The 27,037-nt window shown below is 46.0% G+C and overlaps 1 protein-coding gene across 4 annotated transcripts in view; it reads right to left on the bottom strand.

Annotated features, from left to right (window-relative positions):
• Positions 1-27,037, bottom strand: part of TENM2 (teneurin transmembrane protein 2) — a 1,175,656-nt gene that overhangs the window by 243,858 nt on the left and 904,761 nt on the right. For all 4 annotated transcript variants that reach the window (XM_064480080.1, XM_031437753.2, XM_064480081.1 and 1 more), the window contains one exon: positions 6,118-6,356. In XM_064480080.1, the coding sequence (XP_064336150.1) occupies positions 6,118-6,356 (239 nt within the window). The remainder of the gene's footprint in view (positions 1-6,117; positions 6,357-27,037) is intronic.

Below are 27,037 nucleotides of genomic sequence, written 5' to 3'. Positions count from 1 at the left end.
ATACTTTGGAATTCATACAGGAGGGGAAGTTTAGCATCTCTGGACAGTCCAAGAGCAGCAGGTTTGAAAGAGAGGGCCGACGTTTTTTCTTAGGCTGCCAGGTTGAGCGCCCTGTTCTCATCATTTTCCTGTCATTTTCTTTACATTTCCCCTAAACCTGCTCCGTTCAGCGAGATGGGAATACACAAAATAGCAGCTGAGAACGCAGGTTTCATCAGCGTGAGTCTCAACACATCAATTTCCAAGGGGAGCAACTTTAAACACATGGTAGGCTTTTAGTTTCCATAGAAAATAATCTCTCATTGTTTTCAAAAGAAACTGAAAGCACCCCAAATTACCACACTTTTAACATCCTGACATGTTGATGGCCCGCGTTCTTCCCAGATCAAAGTGAGAGTGGCAGAAGACAGAGCGGTGAACATCTTACTTAAAACATAGTATTTCATATTTGGCAGGAATTACTGTAGTGAAAGAGACAAGGTGACTTTCTAATATATATATACGTATTTTAGTTTGGCAGGGAGCTGAAGAGCTAAAAACTAATTAAGGATGACATAAATGCTCTTATCTTTCTCTTGGCCCCCTTTCGTTTCCCAACCACGTGGAGAGTTTTTGACAGAAGATTCTTGTTTTTAACTCAGGGGTGACGGTCTGAGCCCTGGGTCATGCTGAACCGTTGGGTTGACTCTAGTCTTAGAATTACAAGGATTAGCTGGATTTAAACAGCAAAGTTACACATGACAAGCAGCTTTCTTCCTTGATGTGGGGAGCCCTGCAGGAACGTTGGTGCCTCTAAGGAAATTAGATCTAGCCAGCATTAACCTAGGACAAGAAAGGGATGATGTCATTCGGTGACCCAGCGTTGTTACGACCTGCTGGAAAACCTCAACAAAGAAGGCATCGGGCCCTGAGTAACCTTTCAAAACTGGCAATGGTTTTGCAGAGAAACCTAGTGCCATTGAAGATTGAGAACAAGAGATTACGTGGCCACACTGCTAGGCAACTCTTCTCTATCCATGAGCTGCAGCACTGTTTTCATCTGTCCATTGGGGTGGAAGTTTTTACCTTATAGGAAGTTTTTAACAAAAGAGAAAAGTGGCTTGCTTTTTCTACTTTGGGTTTGGATTAGGAAAACAGATGGAATTATCCATTAGGAATTAGGAACCCTACTTCAAAAAGACACCTCCACCCCAGTGTTCATAGCAGCACTATTTACAGTAGCCAAGACATGGAAACAGCCTAAATGTCCATCAACAAGTGACTGGATAAAGAAGATGTGGTATATTTATACAATGGAATACTACTCAGCCATAAAAACAACATAACACCATTAGCAGCAACATGGATGTCCCTGGAGAATGTCATTCTAAGTGAAGTAAGCCAGAAAGAGAAAGAAAAATACCATATGAGATTGCTCATATGTGGAATCCAAAAAAAAAAAAAAAAAAAAAGAACATAAATACAAAACAGAAACAGACTCACAGACACAGAATACAAACTTGTGGTTGCCAAGGGGGAGAGGGAAGGGACAGACTGGGATTTCAAAATTTGTAGATACTGACAGGCATATGCAGAACAGATAAACAAGATTATACTGTACAGCACAGGGAAATATATACAAGCTCTTGTGGTAGCTCACAGCAAAAAAGAATGTGACAATGAATATATGTATGTTCTCGTGTAACTGAAAAATTGTGCTCTACACTGGAAGTTGACACAACACTGTAAAATGACTATAACTCAATAAAAATATGTGTAAAAAAAAAAAGGAATTGGGATTACAGTCAATCACCTGCTCTATTTACAGTGAATGCATCTTAGCCAGTTTGATACCTTTTTTTTTTGGTAAAAGTGGAAACCCTCTGGAAAGGTATTCTTAGGAAAAGAACAGTAATATAACCAGACAGGGGTTAGCAAACTGTGGCAACAGCACATGACACTAGGGGAGAATTTTACATTTTAAAGGGTTGAAGAAAAATCCAAAGAATAATATTTAATGACACACAGAAAGTACGCAAAATTCAAACTGCAGTGTCTGTAATTAAACTCTCCTGGAACACAGCCACGCCCATGGGCTCACACACTATGACTGCTCTTGAATGAGAATGGCAAAGTTAAGTCGTAACAGATTGCATGGCCTGAAAAATTGAAAAAAATTTTTTACTATCTTTATAGAATACGTCTGCTGGCCTCTGAAACAGAAGATATTTGGAAAAGCAGAAATAAGAGGGCAGGTTAGGAGAGCGAGGAGGAGGCACGGATTCTGTCCGCTGTGTGAGAAGATGATTCAGGAAGGAGGGGAACTGACTACTCTTCTTTGCTAATAAGGACAGAATTAGATACAGTGTTACTGATGCTGCAAAAAGGATCACTTGGGTTTCGTGCTATTTGGAAAGTATGTCTTACTGTGATCTGTAGGGGAGAGCGGTCACGGGAAAGATGCCAGACGAGGCATCAGGAGACCAGGCTCCGCGCATAACCAGCCACGTGGATTTAGACTCTCTGAGTCCCAGCGTCAACTCTCGCCAAATGCTTGTAAAATGCCAATTTCATTTTCTGCTGAAGCATATGTTGGGGGCTGGCGGTATGGTTCAAACGTAATAATTATATAAAAGTGCTTTAAAAGGAACAGCTTACAGTTCAAAGCAAGTGGAAGGCTCTAGCCAGTTACTGTACGTATGCTGTCAGGATAAAGCACAGTAGAGCTGGTGTAAAACAGGTGAGAAACTCTATGCTGGTTACGTGATTCAGAAACTCTGGGATCTAGAGAGATTGCTGGTGACGCATGTATAAGAGCGCTTGAACTGCCCAGGGATGAAGGACGGCTTCCTGAGAAGGGAGCCAGCTCTCTCATGTTTCACAGCCAGATTCTCCCAGTCTTCGCTAGGCTCCATCTGGGCCAGGGGCTGAGTAACGCACTGAGTGGTCCCCAGTGGTTCAGGAAGCTGTTCGGAGTAACCCGTCTGCGGGTGTCTTGTATCCTGGGAGAATTTGGCATGGGGAGGGGGGGATTTGATGGGAGAATGTGTCATGAAAGATCTCTGACCTCAGCTGTGTGGGCAGGACCTGGGGGACCTTTCCTGAGCTGGTAAAGGCTCACTTCTTCCATTTTGCCCGAGGGCTGGCGTTATTCTGATTTACACCCACCCACCGGCTGGATCCAGGGACGAGCTTGCCAAAGGGCTGAACTATTCCTGATCGCTCATTTTGGACAAGCTTAAACATGCAAGGAAGATTGTCTAGCCTGTTTGTCACCGTGCCTAGCAGGCCTGAACCCAGTGCCTGTGCATAAACGTCCTGGGGCCGACGCTTCCATTTCAGGACCCGTCCTGTTCTAGTGGGACACAGTCATGTAGGAGCCAGAGCGGGCTCAGGTCTTAAAATCTATGGTCTCCTTCACGGGAAGGCTTTGATTTTTATGTTGTCCTTCTGTCCTCCCTGATGGCACAATCATACGATGCTCCTGACAGCACTTTGCTCTGTGTTTTCAATGCCCTGTTTATGTCCCTGCAGCTCTGTAATTAATAATATACTGCTCTCCATTTTCAAAACCATGTATACACATTAATTAATCCTCACCATACTTTGGACTTTCTGAACGTAAATAACTATCATAGTTCCGGGTTTTACTTAGGAAACCAAGACCCAGAGGGAAAACAACTTTGTCAAGGCTAAGGGGAAAGGGCTTGCGGGGGTCAAGGTCGGCAATCCAGACCCTGACCCCTCACCCCCCTCACCATGCCTGTAGTCCTGTCATCGCCTCTGGAGGGCAGCCAACAGTAGCCCATAGCTCTACGTGTTGTGTGACCTGGCCCATTACATCACTCATTTTGAGTCATAAACTATTCTTCAATACTCCAGGGTTGAAGCATAATCTTACCCAAAGCATACCTAATAGGAAATGATGGATTATAAGGGAATAAACCATCCTAAGATGCTCGGGTCCAGCTTCCAGTAGCCTCCAGATGGAGGATAAATATGTTTCCTAATCCATCATTTACAAGTTACACACCCGATTAAAACATTAGACTCCCGCTACACGGTTTCCCATTTATATGACTGCCCTACAGAAAGCTATTATATTTTAACTCTCAAGCTCAATAAATCAGGCGCTAGCCATCTATCTCTCTCCGGCAAATGGGGTAGGCGGTCCACCGGGGACGGTATTGGCAGAAGCAGGCAGTGCCTCAATTTCTATAGTTGGGCCCCCCAGGCTGCCCACCAGCCCCGCAGAACAATAAGCCTGAGAAGTGAGCTCATGGACCTTTCCTGAAGTTTCTGACACAAAGCCAAATCACGCAAAGACCCTGGAGGCACATTCAATTTGCTTCCACTAAGTGTCGCCCTCCCTCCACCCCTGACCCCAAACTGCTACCTGGGGAAGCATACAAAACTACCTTTAATGACAAAAAAGATGCCACTTAAGTGATTGAGGGTGCAACTGACGTCCTTCCCCCTCCTCGAGTCAATCCATTACTCCATCCTTCATTAAGAGGTAAGTGAGAAGTTTTAAGTTAGGGGTGCGTGGGTATCCGACCTCAGCCCACCCGCACAGCTGGGGTTTAGCGCACAAAGGTTTTTGCAAAGCCCCAGATCAACACGGTGCCTGTCCCTGGAGTGTCAATTTTCTCGCTTCTGGAGGGCATTCCTGAGAGATGCAACTGGGAAGGGACGTAAAAACTGATTCTTCTATATTAAGATGAGCAAGGTGACATTATGGGAGAGAGCAGAAACGTCACACCAGGTTTCGGCTTGCAGTGGTTTGCCTTGGGCAGGGCCCCAGGTCTCTGGGGGTGCACAGTCACCCTCCTCTGCCGTCAGGCAGGCAGGCTTGGGCGCAATGGTCTGGGAAGTCCTGGGCCAGTTCACTCTCTGGCAGGCACCTTGCTGGCTGCCTGAGGGTGAAGGAACTGTGGGAGCCCTCATGTTGCAGGAGAAGGGAGGGCTTATCCTGGGAGAAGGGGCACAATCAGGATGATTAGGGCTGCTTTTTCCCTCCGCTCCTCTTGTAAATGGGAAGAGTTTCAGCGTCAGTGCTGAGGACTCATTTCGAGCCAGTCCCTTTTTGCTGGTGTTTTACAGGTCCGCTTTGCAACCTGGCACAGCCAATCTGGGGAGGCCTGTCACAGGCCAAACGAAGCCAGAACCATCAAGTGTTTCAAATAAACCTTAACGAACGTCACCGTGGCCTGGCGTGCACCGGGAGATTTGCCGTCGGCAACTGCACTCAGTTTACAAAGCAGCCGTGCCGGGCTCTCTGTCGAGGCCAGGGGCTGCACGCAGGCTTTGTGCCCAGCCCAGGATGCTCATATGCCTGGAGCACCCTGCCCCTGAATTCCTGCCATCTGCTGCTTCCCACAGTTACAAGGCCCCACCCGACGGACACAAACCAACATCCCTGGCACGTGAAGAAACATACTCCAGCGACTTCTAACCACGCTGCCACCCTGGGTCATACCCTGAGCTCCGCAGATCACAGCTGGTGTGGGAGGTGCACCTGATTCAGTTTCAGCAGCGCGTGGTCAGATGAGCTTTGAGGCTCAAGGGGCAGAGGCGAAGGAGAGGATGTGGGCAAGACCCAATGCGCCTGCGTGACTTGATTCCCCACCGAGACCTGACTGGATGTTCTAGCTTCTCTATCCTGTTTCTGTTCCCCAGTTCTAAAAATCAGCCAGCTACTTTGGCTTTCCATCGAATTAAGACCTTCTAGGCTTGCTGATCACAATACTTCTTCTATTCTGAATTTTTTTTTTTTTTTTTTTTTGGCTCAAGTTAACCAACATTGCCTGAATTTCAGGACACAAACCTGAGTTAAAATCCAACCTGGAAGAGACCAGAAGGCTATTTGAGGAGTGAGGGATGGGTTGGCAGGAACGACAACTTTCAGCTTATCTCCAAGAAAGAATACAGTCAGGACGCTTAATTTCGCTTCTGATAAATGTCATTTAGACTCGTGAAGGAGAAACTCATCAGATTTCAGCCGATTTCAGGAAGGAAAAAAAAAATCACTCCCATCCATCACTCATTTGTATATCTTTTAGGAGCCAACCAGCCCATGGTCCAGACAACAGAGGCCCTCTCCGCTAACGAGTCTGCGAGCAGGCTGCCCCGACTTACCTATGAAATACGCCAGCAGGATGGCCAAGAGGAGGGCCGCGGCGATGGCGGACAGGGCGGCGCATTTCCAGCTGCAGTACTTGGAGGGCTTCTTCAGCTTGAAGGCCTTCCTGGAGAAGGTATTCCGGGGCAGCAGGCGCGGGGGCGGCGTGTATACCGTCCCTGAGGTCAGAGGGTATCCCGGAGAGGAGCTGCTGAACAGGGGTGTGCTTCCCGAGGACGTCTTGAAGAGGAAGTGCCTGCCAGGGGAAGGGAGAGAGTCAGGGTCCACGCGCTGGCCATCAGGGACCATCCAGATGCCCCCTCCCCTCCATGGCACTAGCATAGTCCTAAGTAACTGCCCCACCCTGTCGTGGATGGAGGGGCGAACGTTACATCCGATGGGACGTAAACTAACTCTGTAAACTCACGTCATGTCATGCTTTCACGGATACCTCTGGATTTTCTCCTCCAGAACAATCCTGCCAAGTATTCAAAGCCAGCATGGAAACTGAGTTACTGCTGGTCACTCAGAGATGATGACAATGATGATGGTGAAGACGACGCTGGGTTCTATCACATGCTAGAACCCATGATTTAAAGGCACTTGAAATATACTGTATAACACCTTGCAAGTGAAGTATCATCGTATCTTCACTGAAGACATGAGAAATCGGGCTTGGAAGAGTCAAGTCACTGCTCAAGAATTTCAGCCCCAAGCTCTGTCTTATGCTGAAGTCTGTGGTCTGAAACGTTCCTCTAAACTGTCTCTCTTGAGCCTGTTTTTCTGAGCTGTTTTCCCCCTTTCATCTTGCTTCCTGTTCTAAGATGCCTCTCCAGGTCATGTGATTGTGGTTCTTTCTTTGGAAACGCCTTTGCCTGTCAGCTGAACAGGGCGCCCCTGGTCTAGAACCGTGGCGTGGCAACAGGGTAATCTCTACTGTTGACCCCTAATTCAGTCCTTCCTCCGGGGTCAGGGGACTGTCATGCTAAGGATACTGCGAGGACCATCAGTTCTCCCACAACAGATCGTCTCCCTCTTATGCCTGCCATTTTTGAGACTTCAAAGGTGCTTTGCCACACCTTGTTCAAAATGATGTCTTGCCTTCCAGGGAATACACAGTGGATTCCAAAGTACGGGTTAAGTGGAGCCTAGAATCTGAGCAGCTGGAGGCTGGGGACTGTGCCTTATCTGGTACCTTGTTCATCTTTCTGGTCCCAGTTCAGCATGTTGGGGTGATGGGAATGAATGACTGGAGTTCTCTCACTGATGTGTGAATTTCTCACCTCCAATTCTGAGATTTTAAAATGTTACACCGCTACTTCATTTCTCTTCAAGTGTTCAGGAGGTGCGGCTGTATTTATGGGCCACATACAATGTGTCAGTTATAATGCTCAAGGTTTTACTTGCAACTAAATCTCACATTCATCCTATGAAGTGAGTACTTTATTACCTCAGTTTTTCAAATGAGAAAACTGAAGCTCAGAGCTAATATGCGGGTTCTCTGGGGCTTAGGCTCCAGGCTGCCTGCCTGTAAAAGCTCTATCCGGACCTCCTCTGTACCACACCGCCCCTGCACACCGGGGTGAGCAGGCTTTCCCAGTGGGATCCTGAGACATCACTGTGGCTACAAATATTTGTGCTTTGGCTGCTTCCAGATAAAACTTTGAAAGTATTTTAATCCTCAACAAAGATCAAAGGAGCCTGATATGACTGTCAGAGAATCATGTCAGAAAAGGAGTATCTGATTAGTGAATTATTTAACAGGGCTAACATCAAAATAAACAACTGGTACTTAAACTTTATTGGTACTATAAGTATCTTTGATGATCTGAATATAGCCAAGAGGTTTGATTCTATAAATAAGGTTTGTCTTCCTCGTCCAATAGCTCTCTTTGAATGCTCCAGATAAAAAGAGGCTTTTGGAAGAGGAGGCAGTAGGCTCGTGTTTAAAGGCAATGTTTCGGGGCAAGAGTCATCTGGATCGGAGTCCTGGCAGTGCCATTCCGGAACAAGGAAGCTCATGTCAGTTGCCCGATGCTGCTTTTGAGAGCCTCCATGTCCTCATCTGTAAAATGGGATTAATAATAGCACAGGTGCCTCATACCCTAGAACAGGCTGTTGTGAGGATTACATGCCACCCTCATGTAGGAGAAACACTCAGCCAAGGGTGTGTTTCATGGTAAGTGCTCAATGCCCTATGGAGAGCTTTTGTTCTTAATTCCTCAGAGAACATAAGGAGCCTGAAACATGAGTTTTAATTTAAAGCTCCAGAAATGTCGAGCAAACACCTGAAGAGTTCCCCAAATCACAAAATAATAGTCCACTGCCTTATGATTAAGTGAGAACATATGTCCAACCAGAAAGCCAGGACGATGGAAAAACCCTGGGATTTGATTTAGAATTTAGAATTACTTCAAGTTTACTTCTCGAACGATCCTCCAGGAGTGGGTACTGAAAACAGGAAATCAAATTTAAACAAAGGAATATACAGACACCGTAAGCTGTCATTAATGAGTATTTACAAATATACGAACACCAGTGTCCCCCCAACAGAGAGCTCACCGGTTCCCATGGCTTCAGCCATCACGGGTGGGACGGAGCCCCCCCACCCTGCCATCTCCACGTCTAGCCCCACGTCCCGAGACACATTCCAATTGTGTACCAGGCATCTCTTCTGCCACACTCCACAGCTCTCTTGAGCAAGTTAGTCTTCCTTCCCCTTCCTGGTTGTACTCCTCCTGACCTCCTGTTACTCTGCATTGTCTAGGACCAATCTTCACCTCCTCCTTTCCCTCCTCTTCTCGCCCGCAGTGGGGTCAAGACCCCAGCCGTCCGATTTCTCCCGCAGCCCTCCCCTCCATCCCTCTGCCACTCTTCTTCCCAAACCACAAACTCCATCATGCCTTGATCTATAAATCCCCATGGATTCTCCGGTACCTATGAGAGGAAACCCAGCTCTCAATAGGGGACCATACTCTTTGCAGCCACTCCCCGACTTTTTTTTTATCCTCATCTCCAACCTTGTGCTTGAAACTCTACGCTTCACCCAGAAGACGCAGCTTCCCTTCACCAGCCCGTTCACGCCCCTGAGCCTTTGTGGATGATGTGTGATGGTCTCCGTAGTGGCTTTTCCTGGTCTTGCCCACCCAGCCCATCCCAGCCAACTCCTACTCAGCTCCCAACCACCTGCCCAGGAAACCTCTAACATCCCCTCCCCGCCGCCACCCCATCACTCTGTGCGCTAAAGGAGCTATGGATACATTTGTTTATATCTTTATAGTTGATATATATAAATATTATATATTATAAATGTTAATATATAAATACTGTTTACTTATTATTTATTATTATTTGTTGTATATATACCAATACTATTTATATATAAATAACTTATAATATATTATATATTATCTTATATAAATATGTTTAATGTATCTGTCCCAAACCAAATTGTAAAGTCATTTACACTTAATACAATTCTTCTGGGTTATAAAACCTTTAATGTTAACCTACAATACAGTGTGAACATCTATGGAAAAAAACGTAAAGTACACGAGTTTTCTTGGTATTTCCAGGATCTAAACATCAGTGCCTCCACGTCAGTCATATTCATGGACAGAATCAACAAAACTGGAAGCAGGAATGTTTCAGCAACATGAGACAAGTCACAAGATGAAGAATAAGAAGTTTAAACTGACTTTAGTTATTTTTAATACACTCATTTATAAGAAATGATAAAAGAATATGATTATTATTTCTAATGTATGGGGTTGCTTCCTGAGATCCTAAAATTGTTCCCTTGACAATCTAGTTTCTTGTTCACACTTCCTTCTGAAAAGGAAGTCAGATTATCACATGTCATCACCACCCCCTTACCCCTGAAAGAAGGAAAGAAAGAAAGAAAGAAAGAAAAAAAGAGGGAGAGAGAGAGAGGGAGGGAGAAAGGAAGGAAGAAAGAGAGAGGAAGGAGGGAAGGAAGGAAGGAAGGGACTTCCAATAACATTTGGAATAAAATCAGAAGTCCCTCCCACAGCTGGCAGTGCCTTGCATGATCTGCCCTCTGTCTGTCTCCAGCTGTATCTTCCACCACTTTATCCCCCCCTCACTCCATAAGTTACACTATCCTTCTGCTAGTCCGCATCACACCACATCCAACACATTCCTGCCGCAGGGCCTTTGCACCTGCTGTTCCCTCTGCCTAGAAATAGCTGCACAGTTTGTTCCTTCCTATCATTCAACATTTTGCTCCAGTGTCACTTTCTCAGAGAGATCTTTCTTGCTCCCCTTCTGTCTCTGTCATTTTCTATCTTGTTATAACCACTTTATTTTTCTTCAGAGTATATGTATTTGTGCATTATTTACTGCCTGTCTCCATCATTAGAACTGAACTTCCATCAGGTTCAAAATCATCAGGTATTTGTCTGTTGTGTTCATCTCCATACCCTAACATCCAGAATAGAGCCTGGCACTGAAAGGGCATTCAAGACATCTTTGTTGAGTGAATGACCTACAACCTTTCCAAGGCCAAAATCATGAACGCTAAAAGGACGACACTGTGAGCACTTTAAATATTAAAATTAGGATTCCTTCTGCCACGCTTTCCAATCTTGCTTTCCAATCAGGGTTACAAGTTTGCACAGTTCATACAGGCAAGTGTCTATATTCATACATACAAGGGAAGATTCTGCCACAGGGAAAAAAAAACAAACAAAACACACAACAACCCGTTTACTTCTCAGCACTACATTAACCTTTCCAGGCTATTTCTCTCAGACTGCTCATTGGTACTATGGTGACTGTATCATCACTGCTAAATGAAACTCATTTAGTTATCACATCCCTTCTTTCTAGTTTCTGGTACTTAAAATTATTAAACCAGAGTATCAAAAACATGTGGACTCCTCACACAATATAGTCACACCCTGGTGTTACACATCTGTAGAAGATTAAATTCAACAAATAAGAAAGATTCAAAAGAAGTGATCTTCAGATTTTGTCCCATCAATACCTGCTTTAGGATCACTTGAAGGCTCTGTCAGAAAAGCACAAGTTGTGGTATACTTATACAATGGAATACTACTCAGTCATAAAAAATAATAAAATAATGCCATTTGCAGCAAGATGGATAGACCTGGAGATCGTCATTCTAAGTGAAGCCAGCCAGGAAGAGAAAGAAAAATACCATATGATATCACGCATATGTGGACTCTTAAAAAAAAAAAAAGACACAGATGAACTTATTTACAAAACAGAAACAGACTCACAGACACACAAAACAAACTTATGGTTACCGGGGGAAAGGGGGTGGGAAGGGATACATGGGGAGATCGAGATTTGCAGATTCTAACTGCTATATATAAAATGGATACACAACAAGTTTCTTCTGTCTAGCACAGGGAATTATATTCAATATTTTGTAGTAACCTATAATGAAGAATATGAAAATGAATATATATATATATATATGCATGTGTGACTGAAACATCATGCTGTACACCAGAAACTGACACAACGTTGTAAACTGACTGTACTTCAATTAAAAAAGAAAGAAAAAAAGCACAGATTCCTGGGCTGCATCCAGACCTAGGCCCGGAATCTGGGAATGATTGGTTAAGAAGCTCCCCCAAGTGATTCTAACGTATATGAAAGTTTAAGAACCTCTACTTGAACCATTTTTGCACCTTTCAAATGGGTCTGACTTACTCAGAACCCACAAGATGGTTAGCAGGTACATTTCTTAGAAACGCAAGTTTTGAATGATGATGCTTTCGGGGATAAAGTGTCACGAAGTCCACAATTTATTTTTAAGTGACTCAGCAGAAAGGTCTCGCTATACAGATATTCAAGGCAAATGTGGCAAAGTGACAGCAGTTGCTGAAACTAGGTGGTTATTCTTCAGTTGAACTGTTCTTCTAAATTTCTGAATGTTGGAAAATTTTCATAAGAACAAGTTGGAAAAAGGCAAGCTCTGATTCACCCAAGGATCATGGCCACATGCAGCAGGAAAAGAGAGAAAATGAAGCAAGGCCGCAAGGCTATGGTCTGGCCAGATGGTCAATGGGAGGAACTGGAAGGCTGAGGGAACTTCGGATTTGTCCCGCACTGGCTCCTAAGACAGCTTCCCCGCTCGGGGGCCCTCTCAGTGCGCTCCGATGATTATCTGTGATGCCCCCACTGAACTTCTTCCCAGCGGTCGATCATGGAAGTAGCTCGAGTTCAGGACTCCAGGCGTCAGCAGAAATGTGTAGTTTCCAAACACACTTGACATTTTTCAAGCACAACTCAATTGCTCTCAGAATTGGCCACTTGTGCCTCGAAAAAGGGAAGGCAAATGAGGGGCCCCCAACGTGCTGTCCTTGGAGTTTGCTAACACTCAGAGGGAAAGAGAAAACCAGTCTTTGAAATCATACAAAAAATAAGAGCTTGCAGAAGTGGGTCATCAAAGCTTCAGTCCCAGCACCCAGCACTCTGCTCAGCACAGGTTGGGGCTCCGAGGCTGGCTGTCGAATTCAGCAGCAAATCTAAGGGTGGTCCCTCTCTCTCCTCTGTTCTGTACCTGAGGTCCCAGTGAGTTCTTAGAATAAGGTGATCATCACTTCACCCTAAACTATCCATCATTTTAGTACACGTCACCACTTCCCCTCTTGTGAAAATGAAACCATTTAATAAAAACGGTGAGAGAAGTAGAGAGCACGCGAAACTTACAGCCATTCCCCCATGCACTTGACGTGGAGGCAAAAGCCTGCATTTGAGGTAGAATCTTGGCAAAACAGGCTCCTGCTTCAGGTTGGCTTATAAAATTAAGAGCACACGTTAAACCACCATGGAAGATTTTAAAAAGAAGTTTCACAAACAGGAAACCCAGGCATAGCATCCAGGCAAGAAGGACTCCATCAATTCAAAAGACTGCGAATTTTTATTTTCTTCTTGTGATACAGAAGGAGCTTGACTCATCAGGACTGGAAGCTTTGAGAGCCAGTGGCTGGTTCAACTACTCAAGGCTCCAACCAAAGATTTCTCTTCCTTTTTTCCGAGTCAGTTGTGAATAAACTGACTCATTAACCTCAAAACCTACCGAAGAAAGACACAAATGTGGAAAATCCCTGAACACCAAGTACCCCCTTTTTTTTTTCCAGCTTGCAACCACTGAGATCCTAAGAGGAGGTCCCCCTATCTTCTATTGGTTTAGCTTTATTCCCAGGGGAGACCCCAGCAGGGCTTCGAAAAAGAAATGGACAATGCAAACAACTGTACTGCCTCAGCTTCAGAGGCGGAGTTTTTTGTTTCTTTCCTTTCCATCTGGATCTGGATCTCCCAACACAGGGCACCACGCCGCTAACCAGGACGAGTGACTAACAGTGCAGACGCCGTCTTTGCTCACGAAGTCAACTGCAGCAAATGTTCTCCTTGAAACCGAGTGAACGTCTTGAATGGTCTCCAGGTAGCCCCGTGTGCAAAGAAAGCAGCTCCAGTTATCAGGGAAGACAGGTGCTGACTGTTGTTCTACCGAGAAAATTGACCTCCCCGGAAAATAAACTCACAGGTACTCAGAGTAGCAGATGTAAACATTGATACACAGTCCATTAAGCCCTAACAGATTTTTAGTATCATACTAGCAGTTGCTGAAATTTGATAAAAAGGATAGAGGCAGAAGTGCGCCCGGAGCGGGGGGCGTGGCGATCAGTGAGGGGGATCAGGTGTGCACGAGAAAACGCGAGATTCCATCACATTTCACTGGTGCTGGCCGTGCCCTTTGAAGCGCCAGGTTTATTGTCTCCGAAGGAGTAAGTTTAATAAAGAGGCAGCCCATAAAGGGTACTGTAGCATGTAAAGTTACTGTAATTAGGTTTTCAGGAGTTATAATAAAACATTTAGCTGGAGAGAGGTTAAATCACCACCACGCTCTCTGGCATCACCATTGTGCTCTCCAATCCCAGAAGGAATGACAGGGGTGGAGGGGAAACTCAAAGCGGGGGTGGGGGGTGCTCCTGAGAGAGACGAAGAGAGAGGCGTGGGGCATGGAGTGAAAGAGAGAAGCTTCCAGGATGAGATGGAAAAAGCAGGAGATAATGAGGAAGATGCTGGCTACTGCACTGTTCAGCCACTTTCTGAACACCCAAACTAGGCAATCTTAAGTGTTCTGCCTTAATTTTCCTGCTTGCAAATGTAAGATGTTCAAAAGAAAAAAATTAAGTATATGAGTTAAAAAAACATAGAAGGCAGAAGTCTCCTATACTCTGAGCAATAGACTGGTAAATGCTTGATGTTCAGAGTCAGACTTTTCCCTACGTATACACGTTCTTTTATTGTTTATGATTATTATTTAAAGTCTTTTTTTTTTTTTTTGCTTATTTGTTTTTTAAAAATTTGGGGGGGGGAAGGGTGAGGATATTAGGTCTATTTAATTATTTATTATTAGTTTTTCTTTTTTTAATGAAGGTGCTGGGGAGTGAACCCAGGACCTCGTGTGTGCCAAGCATGTGCTCTACCGTTTGATCTGTACCCTCCCCCATTCTTTTATTATTACTAACTTCTGTCTTGAAGCCAATTGCATGATGCCAAGGAGGCAGAATTGAGCCTACAGATTCAGAACTTGGGCCACCAGGGTTTGGATCCTGGTATTGGGCAAGCAGACTCTCCTGTCAACTGCGGCATCACTAGTACCAACTCTGTGAATTTGTTTGGGGGACTGGGTGAGTTTATTCATGGGAAAGCCTTAACACTGAGCGTGATGTGATCAATAAATGTAGCTTTTAATTGCATGAAGGTGTGAAGGCAGGAATCACGTATATCTTACCCTTGACTAGATCCCAGCTCATTTAAAATATCTGTTGAATGAATGAGTTGTTCTAATTAGCACAGCGACAAGGGCATTGCCAGCTACCCCACCTCTGAAAAATAATTTTATTAGGGAGGGAAGGGATGGAGGACTTTACTAGCGTGCTTTATCTCTTCTTCCATCTGGGACTTTCTGCTTGGGTTGAAAAGTGAAATGTTGCTTTAAAAATAAAACTTTCAAAATATGTTTTTTTTTTTAAAACTGCTACTTCCCAAGTTTGAAGAAGCAGCCAATAACCCAATTAGTATAATTAAAAGCCTATTTCATATCATGATTCCCTCAGCTTAGACTCAAACCAATTTTGATTCAATGAGAAATAAGCTTTCAAGGTTTCTGATCCCTGAACCTTCTAGATCACGGGGGACCGTCACTGCATTTGCATATGCCATGAACAACAGGAAAATCCTCTATTTTACCCTCTTCAAAAATTTGCAGTCATACCAAAAATACTCACAGCTGGAATAATTAGCAACTCAATTTATTGCCTTCCGTTTTCTAAATAGAAGCTTGATATTTAAACAGCGTCACACTGTGATACAACATAGCATTTTTCACGGTAAAACTTCTCCCCCCTCGGCCCCTCCCTCTTTGCCTACCCCACGAAACGATTTACCATTCAGTGTGACAGGCAGGGTCTCAGGAAGTCACCAAAGAAACCTGGTGTTTTGTGAGCAAATCCATTTCAGAGTCTTTGGGATGAGATGAGGAGTCTCCCTCCCCACCCCCAACTCTGAGTTGTTAACTTGGTGACTTTTTTTCAAGTTAATTGGTAAAAAGTCTTGATATAGTAGAAGAAAAAAACAAAGACTTCTGACCGTGACTTCCAACTTGACCTTGAATCCACCATACACTGTAATTGGGAATTGGAGAGACAGCCATTTGGAACAGACTTGCATCTGTGTTCACCAGCAGCCAGAGGCAGGTGAGGAAACAGTGAATTCATCAGATACATTCCAGGAGCAGAATGACTTCTCCCATTGTGTTCGCTGCCTGTGTCGTTCAGAGCCAAAGAATTTTTGAGCTGGCAGGAACCTTAGGGGATGTTCCTTTATCCTACCCTGCATCATGCTATCACATTGGTCCTGTGTGTCTGCCTTGCCAATCCAGCCAAGTCACAAGCTTCTCAAAGGCAGGCCCCTGCATCTTCTGCTTCCTAGGATTTTTGTCTGTTCATAGGAGGTGCTCACAGATGTCTGCTGAAGGAACACATGAATTACGGCTTCATGGAAAATATACAGGGTTTGGAGTGACGCACGTCTGGATTCAAATCCCAGCTCCACTGGGAACTGCATGACATTAGGAAAGCCAGTTAATCTCTCTGAGCCTGAGATGCCGCTTCTGAAAGATGGGGAAATAACAATACCCACATGATACGTTGGAAGGGCTGACAGAGGTCATTTGTGCTCACAGCGGCGGGCCCACAGGAGGGGTCTGATATATGCATGTGTTGCATTTCCCCTTGTCCTTGGAAAGAATACATGAGTCAACTAGGATGTCGTGGGCACATGGATACAACGGTGAATTTAGTCCTTATCCTCACGTGGAATTTCCAGTTGGAGAGATAGACCAAAGAAACAAAGAAAACTCAAGTCTGGGTAATCCAACAAATACATGAAATACTTACAAACTGTGACAAGTGCCATGTAGGAAACAAGGAACTGAGACAGAGGAAACGTGGGACTCCAGGAGTACGGTCTCTCCTCTCTGAGGACATGACCCAAAAGGGGAGGTCTGAGGATAAGAAGCGGGTAGTCATGCAAAGAGGGGTGAAAAGAGCATCCCTGGCAGAGGAAACAGCATGTGCAAAGGCCCTGGGGTGGGGACGGCCTAACTTTTGAGGATGTGCACGAAGAGCAGTGTGGATGGCAGAGCGGGTGAGTGGCGGGACAGGAGGGGAGTCTGGCAGAGGACTATGTCATGCATGGTTTCTAGGGCAAGGAATATGGATTTTAGTCGCAATACAAAGGGTTTTAAACTTTGTCTTCTCTGTGAACAAAGGAAGCAGATTTAGGAGCATTCAATCTCAAAAATAACTATGGGGAAATCAAGAGACTCCTGGGGAATTCAGTCCAATCCTCTGTCAAGAAAAGGCCTGGCTGTCTTCTTTGGCCTCTGCCTTGAGGGTTTTGGTTTGTCTCTGGAATATTCTAAACACCCCTTAACAGGGCACCTATCACTCTGTCCACATTTGGATAGAGTTAGACATCTTAAGTTGAACACGACCAACACACGACTCTTGATTTTCACTCCAAACTACCCTCCTTCGGGCTTGGCCCATGGCGGTTAAAGAAGCCACCCACTAGCTGGGCAGGTGCCGTCCCCAGGAGGCAGACTCGGAGGAAAGTGAGTGTCCGAAAGGGCTCCTGGGAGCAACACGAGCGAGGGAGCGACAGGCGCAGCCCGGTCAGAGGGAGACACTGAGCGGGGACGCAAAGGGCCCTGGGCCGAGCCCACGCGGAGCCCTGGAGCGGGGGTGGCTCTGCAGAGTGCTTCCCATTTGGGCTGCGGGGTTGGGGTTTTCACAACCTCATCCATCGGACCAGTCGCTGGTGGTGGGCCGTCCCCAGGGCTGTAACCTTGGGAGCGGTGGCTCTCTCCAGCTGAAGTTCAGTCTCAGAGAGGGACCTGGCTGAGATCTGTTGGGCGGGGGGACGTGTGCTCCAGTCCTGGAGGGTGGCATCTGGGCGGGTGCCAAGCCGTCCACCTCATAAGGCTTCATTCGGGTTCCTGCTTTCCTTCACACTTGATCCGTCCTCAGTTGATTACTTCCCTGCCTCCAACACAGATCCGTCCTCTTTCCTCCACTTACACCTCTCGATCACCCTGCGCCTGGCCTCCCGCCTACAGCAGCCTCTAAATAGATCTCCATGCTCCTACTTTGGTCCTTTACATCCATTCCCTGCTCAGGAGCCAGTCTGAGCATAACGGTGCGTGAGTCTCCCACTTAAACTCTTCCAATTCCTGGCCGACAAGGCGCCAGGTTATGGTCTAGCTCACCTCTTCCCAGCCTCCACTGACTCCACGCCACAGGCTTTGCCGGACTTTCTGCTGCCTCTCAGAGCAGCCAGGCTCCTCCCCATCTCAGGGTGTTCGAGCTGTGTTTCTCTCAGTCTGAAATGTTCTTAGCTCAGATCTCTATACAGCTCCTCTTTCTGAGGGCTTTCCAGTCTCCTTTCAAAGCTCCCTTTCTCCAAAAGCCCTTCTTGATCAGCCCATCCCACCCCATCATTTTATGATCCTACCTTGTCCAACAACCACCACCTCCAGTGATGGGTTGTAGACAAGGGGCTAATGGTGCCAGTACAGAGACACAGCCCTCACTTCCGCTCAACACCCATCCCCTGAGCAGCGATCGCATTATTTCTTGGCTTATTGTCTGCTTCCTCCAATGACTTGTACCTTTCTTGAGAGCCCAGATGAAGTCTTTCCTCACCACTGTATCCCCAGTCCCTGAAAATGGGCCAGCAGACGTTTGGCGCTCGGTCAATGTTTAGTAAAGGAATAAAGGCATGAGCCAATCTAGATCTTGAAAAGTTTATTTTACACTGTAGGAAGGGATGAATTTTACAAGTTTCCTATCTGCTCCCAGATGCGACACTTCTATGTACGTATCCTCTTGTATCCCGTGCAAAGGATGCTCTGTCACTGCGGTTTTCAAGGTTTTGGTAAACAAGACCATGTCCTCGTTATGGCCATACCTGGTTATTTTCAACCCTTAAAGAAAAACCTTCATCTTTCTATTCTGGGGGTGCTTTTTTTTTTTAGCATATTCTATGAGAGCCTTGTCATTTTCTTGAGCTTTCATGCTGGAATTCTCCTCAACTTTTCTGGCATTCTTTTATTACTTATGTACTTATTTTTAATTAAAAATTCTTTTCTTTTCTTTTTTTCCTTTGTCATTCTGAGCCATCATCACATGGGTCATTTCCATCGAGAACACACAACGGTTCTGGCAAATAGTGAGGGATTGCAGGTTGGGGGTTAATGTTTTAAGATTCTGAGTGATTCTGTGCATTTTGCAACCCACCCCCCACCAACCGTCGCCCGAATTCAGGCATTAGTTTACAGCAATCTCAGGGCCAGATCCTGGTTTGTAACCAGCAGCTCAGAGATAAAATTCCTGTAAATCTGGACGAAGTTTTGGGAAATGTACTTGCTCCTTATCTGTTACTTCCCCGCCCACCTATGTACGGAGCATTCTATCTTCATAGGTTTGGTATCTCTGCAAACGTGAAGATTTCGTGGCGCATTTTCTCTTCCAAATCACTTTTAAAAGATTATGATGAGAAGGGTTTTCATCTCTGAGGAATCCTGTGTTTACCCTCCTCCACCCAGAGACGAATCCATGTCTCTTTCTCTTTTGGCCCCCTATCCCTGTAACAAAGGGGTCCTGCCTGACTCACCTCGCTTTATTTCCTGCTCTTCGGTGCTTCAGTGACCTCGGGAAAGCCTTGCATTTGCCGCGATGCTGCACGTGATAACCTATTACACACTCGGTTCCATTTACCAGGTACTGATCACATCACATGGGCTGGTATTTTGTGTAGTGCCTTCCAAGTTAACCATTTCAAAGCATGTTTAGGGAATAGACGTTTCCCCCACCACCCAGCATTTTTCTTGGAAAAGGTTGGAGCAAGAATCAGGTGCCCCAGACTATTTTGTCTCTCCCTTGAGGAGACCTTTCAGACCAAGGGAGAAACACCAATCCTCTAGGTGGTTTCCAGTCATTAAATTTTTTTCTGTTGAGGTGAAATTCACGTAACATAAAATGAACCATTTTAAGGTGCACAATTCTGTGGCACTTTGTGCGTTCGTGATGTCATACGAACACATTTCTATTTTGTTCCCCAAATTTTCACCACACCAAAAAAAAACCCCTGTCCCCATGAAGCAGTATCTTCTCTCCTCCCTTCCTGCACCCCAGCTCCTGGTATCCACTAACCTGATTTCTGTCTCTATGGGTTGCCTGACTCTGGATATTTCTTATACTATATGGAATCACACAATGGGATCTTTTGTGCCTGGCTCCTCTCACTTGGTGTAAGGTTTTCAAGATCATCTCCACTGTAGCATCTATCAGTACCTTTTTTGTGCCTGAATACTACTGCATTGTATATGTAGTCGTCCCTTGGTATCCGCAGGGAACTGGGTCCAGGACCCCACTCAGATACCACAATCCATGGATGCTCAAGTCGGTTATATAAAACGGCAGAATATTTGATTACAATTACACACATCCTCCTTTAAATTATCTCAACATTGCCTATTTTACCTTGTACAATGTAAATGATGTGCAAGTAGTTCTAAATACAATGTAAATGTCATGTATGTAACTGTGGGGGGTGGGGAAATCCAAGCTTTACTTTTTGGAACTTTTGTGAAATTTCCTTTTCCCAACAGTTTGGATCCAGAATTTGTTGAATCCATGGATGAGGAACCCGTGGACGTGGAGGGCTGACTGGACATGTATCGCATTTGGTTCGTTCGTTCATTCATCCACTAATGGACATGTAGGTGGTCTCCGTCTTTTGGCCTTTGTGAACAGGGCTGTTCTGGACATTCACATATAAGTATTGATTTAAGTACTTGTGCTCAGTTCTTTGGAGGATGTACCCAGGAGTACAACTGCTGGGTCACAGGGTAACTATGACTTTTTGAGAAACCTTTAGCTGTTTTCTAAGTGTTGAGAATGATGGTCGACATTGAACTCCTCAGCAAGGTTCAGTTCTGGTGGGCCCTAAACTTTTGGCCAGTCTTCTTGCATTCGACCCACGCCGTGAGCTTGTGTTTAAACACTTCTAATAAATTCCAAGGACAAGAAGCATCACCAAAGAGCCAGGGAGCAGTAGTTGCAGAAGAGCAGTTAACACCTCGTACCTTACAGAACGTTTTAACCCAAGTCAAGGGTCCTCATCTCAGGCAAGCAGTTACAGGGAGAGCCTGGGACAGTGTATATTCCAGGAAAGCTGTCTTATCCATGACATTTTTATTTAAAACAACAACAACAACAGCTTTTCTTGTTAGCACACATTCCGAGCGCTGTATTATAAACAGTACTTAGTCTCTCGGCCCAAATATCGCAGAACCTGATCAATGAAGCCGGGTGTGGGTGAATTTCAAAAGTTTAGGCCGAGAGAGAAACGATGTTCTATCTCAGAAAGCAACATTGCGAAGTCCTTCTCCAGCAAGGGTTGGAAGAAACCCTGGGCTTCCTATTTCAGTCGTGAGATCAGGGGAGGTCTGAAATTTAAGCCCTAAGAAGTGTGTTCTCTGGACCACCAAGCGTGCTTGTACAGTACTAGCTTTAGGTAAAGAAAGAAAGGGTTCCATGGTATGTCGGAAATAGCTGGAGTCAATAAAGTTACGGAGGTGACTACGTATCTTCACGAGCCTTTAACATCTTAAATATTCTACATAACCCAGTACCCTTGATAAAATATTTATCATTCTGCTTACTTACTGGATCACATAAATTTTAACCCACCCATCGTCCCAGTCTTCAAACTGGTGTTCCACAGGGTACACCTTTGAGAAATAAAGTTCTAATTCATTTCTTTCTGAGTACACTAAAGCTGAGAAACAAATGAAAAATGAACAAAACCCCAATAATGCTTATTTCCTAGATTTTTGTAGGTTCTTAAGACCCAGTCGCTGGATGGAGGGAGTGAGGGAGGAAGGCGAGAAAGAAAGAAAGAAGGCACATCCATGTCATAAAAGGTAAAAGGGGCAGATTAAGTACTTTATGGGATTTCTTCAAGGTCTAGAAAGGAAAACCAAACTGATGTGTTTGAATTCTTGCATAGCTAACAGTTCCTAAGTCACCGAAGCGATCTTAGAGGTGGGGCCAGCCAGCAGAGACAGAGAACTGCTACCTGTTTTCATGCGTTTGTTACAAATTTCCTTTTTCCACATCAAGACCGTGTAGAGATCACTGGCATTGGAGTTTGGGGCTCTAGTCCCTTTTTTCCAACCCTCAAATAAAGGACAGTTATCTTTAATGCAATTTATTTTCCCTTATGAATTCACATCAGACCCTGTGAGACATAAGCCAATACAAGAAGGCCTACCGGTGTACGTACCCACATTTCTGTACACGTACAACACCCACAGGTACCATATTTTCGTCTTATTTAGCGCTCTTCATGAAATGAAATAACAGCTCTTCTGGGATATTAATTAAGCTTTATAGCAACCCCTGTGACATGTGTGCCTGCCTACATATATCTGTTGGACACTGAGAAATTAATGCTTTGCAGAAGTGTGCCATTTAAGTGTGTTTGTAGGCCAGCCACATACCCAGTGACAGTGCACAGAACTGATCCACACATATCCACCGTCCCCCAAAAATGCCACCCAAAAAGGCAACTATCATTTAGCATCAACACGTAAATATCGCCTCGGCACTTAATATCCTCTCGGGCGGATCCTGTGGAGTCCCTGTCACAAAACGACTCCCAGGGCAGCAGGCTCTGAAAGCTTGGCTTCCTCGCAAGGCTCCTGGTTTTTTAAATGCTGGGTTTCCTAGGGCCCCAGGCAAGGCTTTTTAAAAATGCAAGTGTCAAGGAAAACTGTCACGCATGTTTGCCTTAAGTACCCGGAACGCCTGTCACTGCCACCTTGGAAGCCTTGATGAAGATGCAGGCGGACATGCTGAGGCTCGGGAAATTGAAAGCTGCCGGGTGGGGAGGTGGCGGGTGAGACGGAAAGGCGGGTGCCCGGCTTTGGGCATCTCCTTTGTGAGCGGCAGAATTAAACAAAACCGCGGGTGCGTCTGGTGAGGGGAAGGCTGCCTTGCAGACATCTCGGATGCATGGACTTGAACCCGGATGGCTCTTGGGCTTGGCTTGGCAAGAGGGGAAGTGGTTACATGAGAAACAAAGCAGGGTCTGCCTTCCTGGGAGGGCTGTGGGGAGGAGGGGTGGATGGGAGGACAGGCCCGGGGAGGAGGAGGAGGGGGGGGGGGTGCGGGGTAGGCTGGGACAGTACCTGCTTGTCCTAGGAGGCCGGCCAGGGCAGCGCCCGGCGGGCAAACCAGGGCCAGCATGTGGGGTTTGGAGCCCGGTCGCCCCACCTGCCACCTGTGCAGCCTTGGGCAAATGCCTTGGTGTTGAATCTCAGTTTCCTTGTATGGAAAATGGTGAACACGACGGAAAAGAATTCAACGGGATGTTGTGTGGATTAAATGAGGGGGCTCAGCACATATGTGACACTGGGCAGCCCCTCGGTACATGCTGGCTTTCACTGCACTGGAGATAGTTACCAAGGACTCTCATAGGCTGCCTGCTTTATGTATGTCTTGCTCGACAGTCCCTTGTCCTTCTTTCTGTCACCCTCCCTGCCCCCTTCTTTCCTTACTTCCTCATGGGATCCTTAAGTTAACTGCCGCGAACTTTCAGTTCTTGTCTTTCTGGTGTGTCAGTCAAAGTCTTTCCCCCTCCTCCCTGCACATGTGACAGTGACACACACCTTTGCCTAAGCCCCTCTGCAGGCTCGCGTCCCACACAGAACAAAGCACAGGGTGGAAGGTGCCCCTGCCACGGGCCGGGGAGCCTCCCCTGCACCATCTCCTGGGCCCCAGCCCAGGGATGGAGGATGCGGGTACACTCTTCCTTTTCTGGCCTTTTCTTATTCTCTTGCCTCTGCCTGGAATGCCCTTTGGGTGGGGTGACTCTCACGTTTCCATCAGAATGGGACCAGACACTATCCTACAGCCTGAGCCACTCTGACGGCCCCCACCCCACCTTCCCATCCAGCATCCTGAGCTCACATCCATCTCACAGCTTCCTACAGTAACTTCGATGATCTGCTCGGCTGTCTTTCTCCCACTCCCTGGAGCTCTCCCAGGGGTCCAGGGCCATGTCTTCTTCCTCCTTCACCCTCAGCGCCTGGCACGGTGCTCAGCCTCTAACTGGACCTCCCTAAATGTTGGCTGAATTAAGCTGAAGTCCTGTGAACACAGCTGGTGATGGGATTACCAACGGGAGATGGGAAGTACAAAAATCCTTATTTCGCATAAAATCGGAGTTTCAGACAAAGAATCTACGTAAGTTTGGCCCGAGGGCCCCTTACTGACGGAGCCCACACATACTTCTTACACCACAGAGGCTGTCTTCCGTGCGGGATTTTCAAGCCCTTGATCACCGTGCGCTCCTGTAATAGTTAGAACAGTAAGACCGCCGTGCTCGGCATTTCTCTTGGGGACTCAGAAACTTGACTAAGTCATCTTAGACATCCTTAGAATAACCCCGTTAGGGAGACGGAGGCGAGGTAGATGGGGAAAGAGGCAAATTAAGACCTTGCCAAGTTATCAACGAGAAAACCATAAGTAGCAAAGGTGAGTCTTGAAACCCATCGGCACAGTTTGGGGACGAAGCCAAAGGTCCCCACGGCCAGAACCAAGGGCAGAGAGCGGGTCTGACTCTCCCCACAGCTCTGCCTCCCTCTCTCACTCTCCCTGGCACGTATGGAGGGGAGCTGAGTGCCCAGAGTATTCGAGTATTATGGAGCACGTTATTCCTTGAAAAAGAAAATCCTTTCCATTCTCTGTCTGAAATCCAACACTGCAGACGTCAGGGCTCTCATTTTAAACCCATAAAAGAAATTCAGGCTATTAAAGGAGGAATCAAGAGAGACTATAACATTCGCATTCAGATAGACCTCATTTGGCACAATCCATCAAAATTCAAAATGCACATTATATGTACCCTTTGATCTAGCAGCGTCACTGCCAGGAATTTAAGTTTTGAATATAATCATGTAAGTAGGCAAAGAAAGATACACACACACACACAACTCTGTGTTACATTTTTGTTTGTAATAGCAAAAACCTGAAAGCAATCTAAATGTCCATCAAGAAGAGATTGGTTAAATAAATTATGGCATGATGGAATACTACACAGACTTTAAAAAAGAACGAGGTAGGTCTGCACAAAATTACCTGAAATGCTTTCTACGATTTCTCATGAAGTTAGAAAAAGGAAGTTGCCAAATGGTAGGTATAACGTGATCCCATTTATATTAAACTTAAAAAAAATATGCTCAGATACCCATAAGCATTTCTGGAAGCCTAAAATAATAAACTTTCAAAAGAGGCTTCCTTGAAAACATTTTTTACCTTTCTAATTGTTGTATATTTTTACTGAGAGAATGAACACATTCTGTACTAAAATGACTGGAAATAGCAAATCTGCTGTACTACATGCTTCTAATTCTTTGCCTTCAATTCTTGACCATTCCTTTGCAGAAGGAAAGGGAGATAAAGATCCTGTGTGTGACGAGCAGGGGACAACGTCCCACAATCCTCATGCAGGAAACAGAGAGGTGGCCAAAGGAAAGCTCTAGCCAGAGGCCTGCCTGCAGCTCTGCTTGGACATTCATTCAGCGTGTGAGGCCCACGCGTCATCTGGCCTCACCGTCCTCATCTGTCCAATAGACATCGTCTGCACAAGGGACCTGAACACGCATTCCAGTCTGAAAGTTCGGCTGGGGTGCTGCCAAGAGATTCCCTCTTCTCTGAAATGATCAGTCAACCTAAACCACGTGGACCATGCATCCTTCTCCTGGTCTGCCTTTGGATGCAGTGGTCAGAATCAAGGGGCCTCCAGAAGACGGCAGGTACTGCCTTCTGTAACCTCACCACCAAATCCTTTCCTTCCTTGCCCTCCCCTCTGCCTGCTCCCTTTCTCCCGGAAACAGCCCTTCAGCCTTCGCTCTGCAGAAAAGTCTGTACTCTCCCCTTTCCCCCAAATTGAATGCATTGTGAATTAAGAGATGCACATTGTGGGCAGGACATGAGGCTGCCCTCATCTTAACACAGAAGTAAACCCGCTTCTGTCCTGTTTTGAGACAGGGCCAATGACGGCGAAATCTCAGAAGACACAAAGCACACCCAGACACGCACTGAGTGTGTCCTTCCAACCTGGTTCTCACACCCACCCCAGTGCCACACACAGTATCATACTGAAATTCTAGTGGGGGTTAAATGTACGGGTGCTACCTTTCCCCCACTACACCAAGCCTGTCTCCAGCTAGTGAGAGATTAAATCACAGGGCTGTACATAGCAGTGAGCCTAATTATTGACATTAGGACACGCTGACTTTCAGGACAAAACTTTTTGTCTAATGAAATGTGGAACTATTCCAACATTACCTATAATAAGGTCCCTGATGGAGCACACTGACCCCTGCAAAACGTCCTATAGAAGCTTTTCACCACACGGAAGATAAAATGCATTTTTATATCGCTGAGAATAGAAGCTTGGCACATGGAATTAAATGTTTCCCATTCACCGTTTTGATAAAAAGCAAAACCAAAAATTCCCCCAAGGACTTCCCCTGGACAAAGGTAAAACTGCTTCTCCAGGCACTTTTAGGAGATGAGAAAAGCACTGAGTTGTTCCGAGTTAACTTTCTCATCATGAGCCCTCGTAAAGAGCACTGGTTAGTCAGACAATAAATGAGCACGTTTTAATTAGAAAATGTGGGAATCCAAGCACTTTCGCAGGAAAGAAGACGATGGCTTAAAAGGGACATCAGGAGACTAATCAAAGTTAAAACGCATTAAGCGGCTGCACAGAACTCGGAGGTAACGTCGAGGGACGTTTGGGAAGTGAAGCAGCGAGGGGGACGGATCAGCAGCGGAGGGGAGTTACTCCGTGGGCCGCATTCACGCCACTTCACACTGCAATCCGCTGTTAAACCCCCTTCTGTGCCCAGGCAAGTGAGGGAACCCAGTGCCCAGCACCTCCCCCGCCCCCCACCCTGGCCAGGACCGCGAGGCCAGAGGAGAAAAATCACTGTATTTGGGCAATAAGAGAAAGTGGCTGGGGCAAAACTAGCATTAAACTTGACCTGGCTGTGCCTGTTCGCCCGCCAGGCTTTCATCGCGTGGCCTCCTAACACCGCGGGGTTTGGCTGCGGCCACGCCCTCCTCCCCCGGCATCGGGTCCACGTGGCCACGCCCTCCTCCCCGGCATCGGGTCCACGTGGGCACGGGATCCGGGCCTAGCCAATCATCACGGCCTCCCGACTGGGTCAGCTGCGGGCCTGCGACTCTAGGTGGGTTCCCGAAACTCCGTCAAAGGAGGTTTGTTGAAATA

The sequence above is a fragment of the Camelus dromedarius genome, chromosome 27 (assembly GCF_036321535.1).
Source record: "Camelus dromedarius isolate mCamDro1 chromosome 27, mCamDro1.pat, whole genome shotgun sequence".
NCBI lineage: Eukaryota > Metazoa > Chordata > Mammalia > Artiodactyla > Camelidae > Camelus > Camelus dromedarius.
The sequence above is the reverse complement of the archived record's forward strand: the minus strand, read 5'-3'. Positions and strand labels throughout refer to the sequence as shown.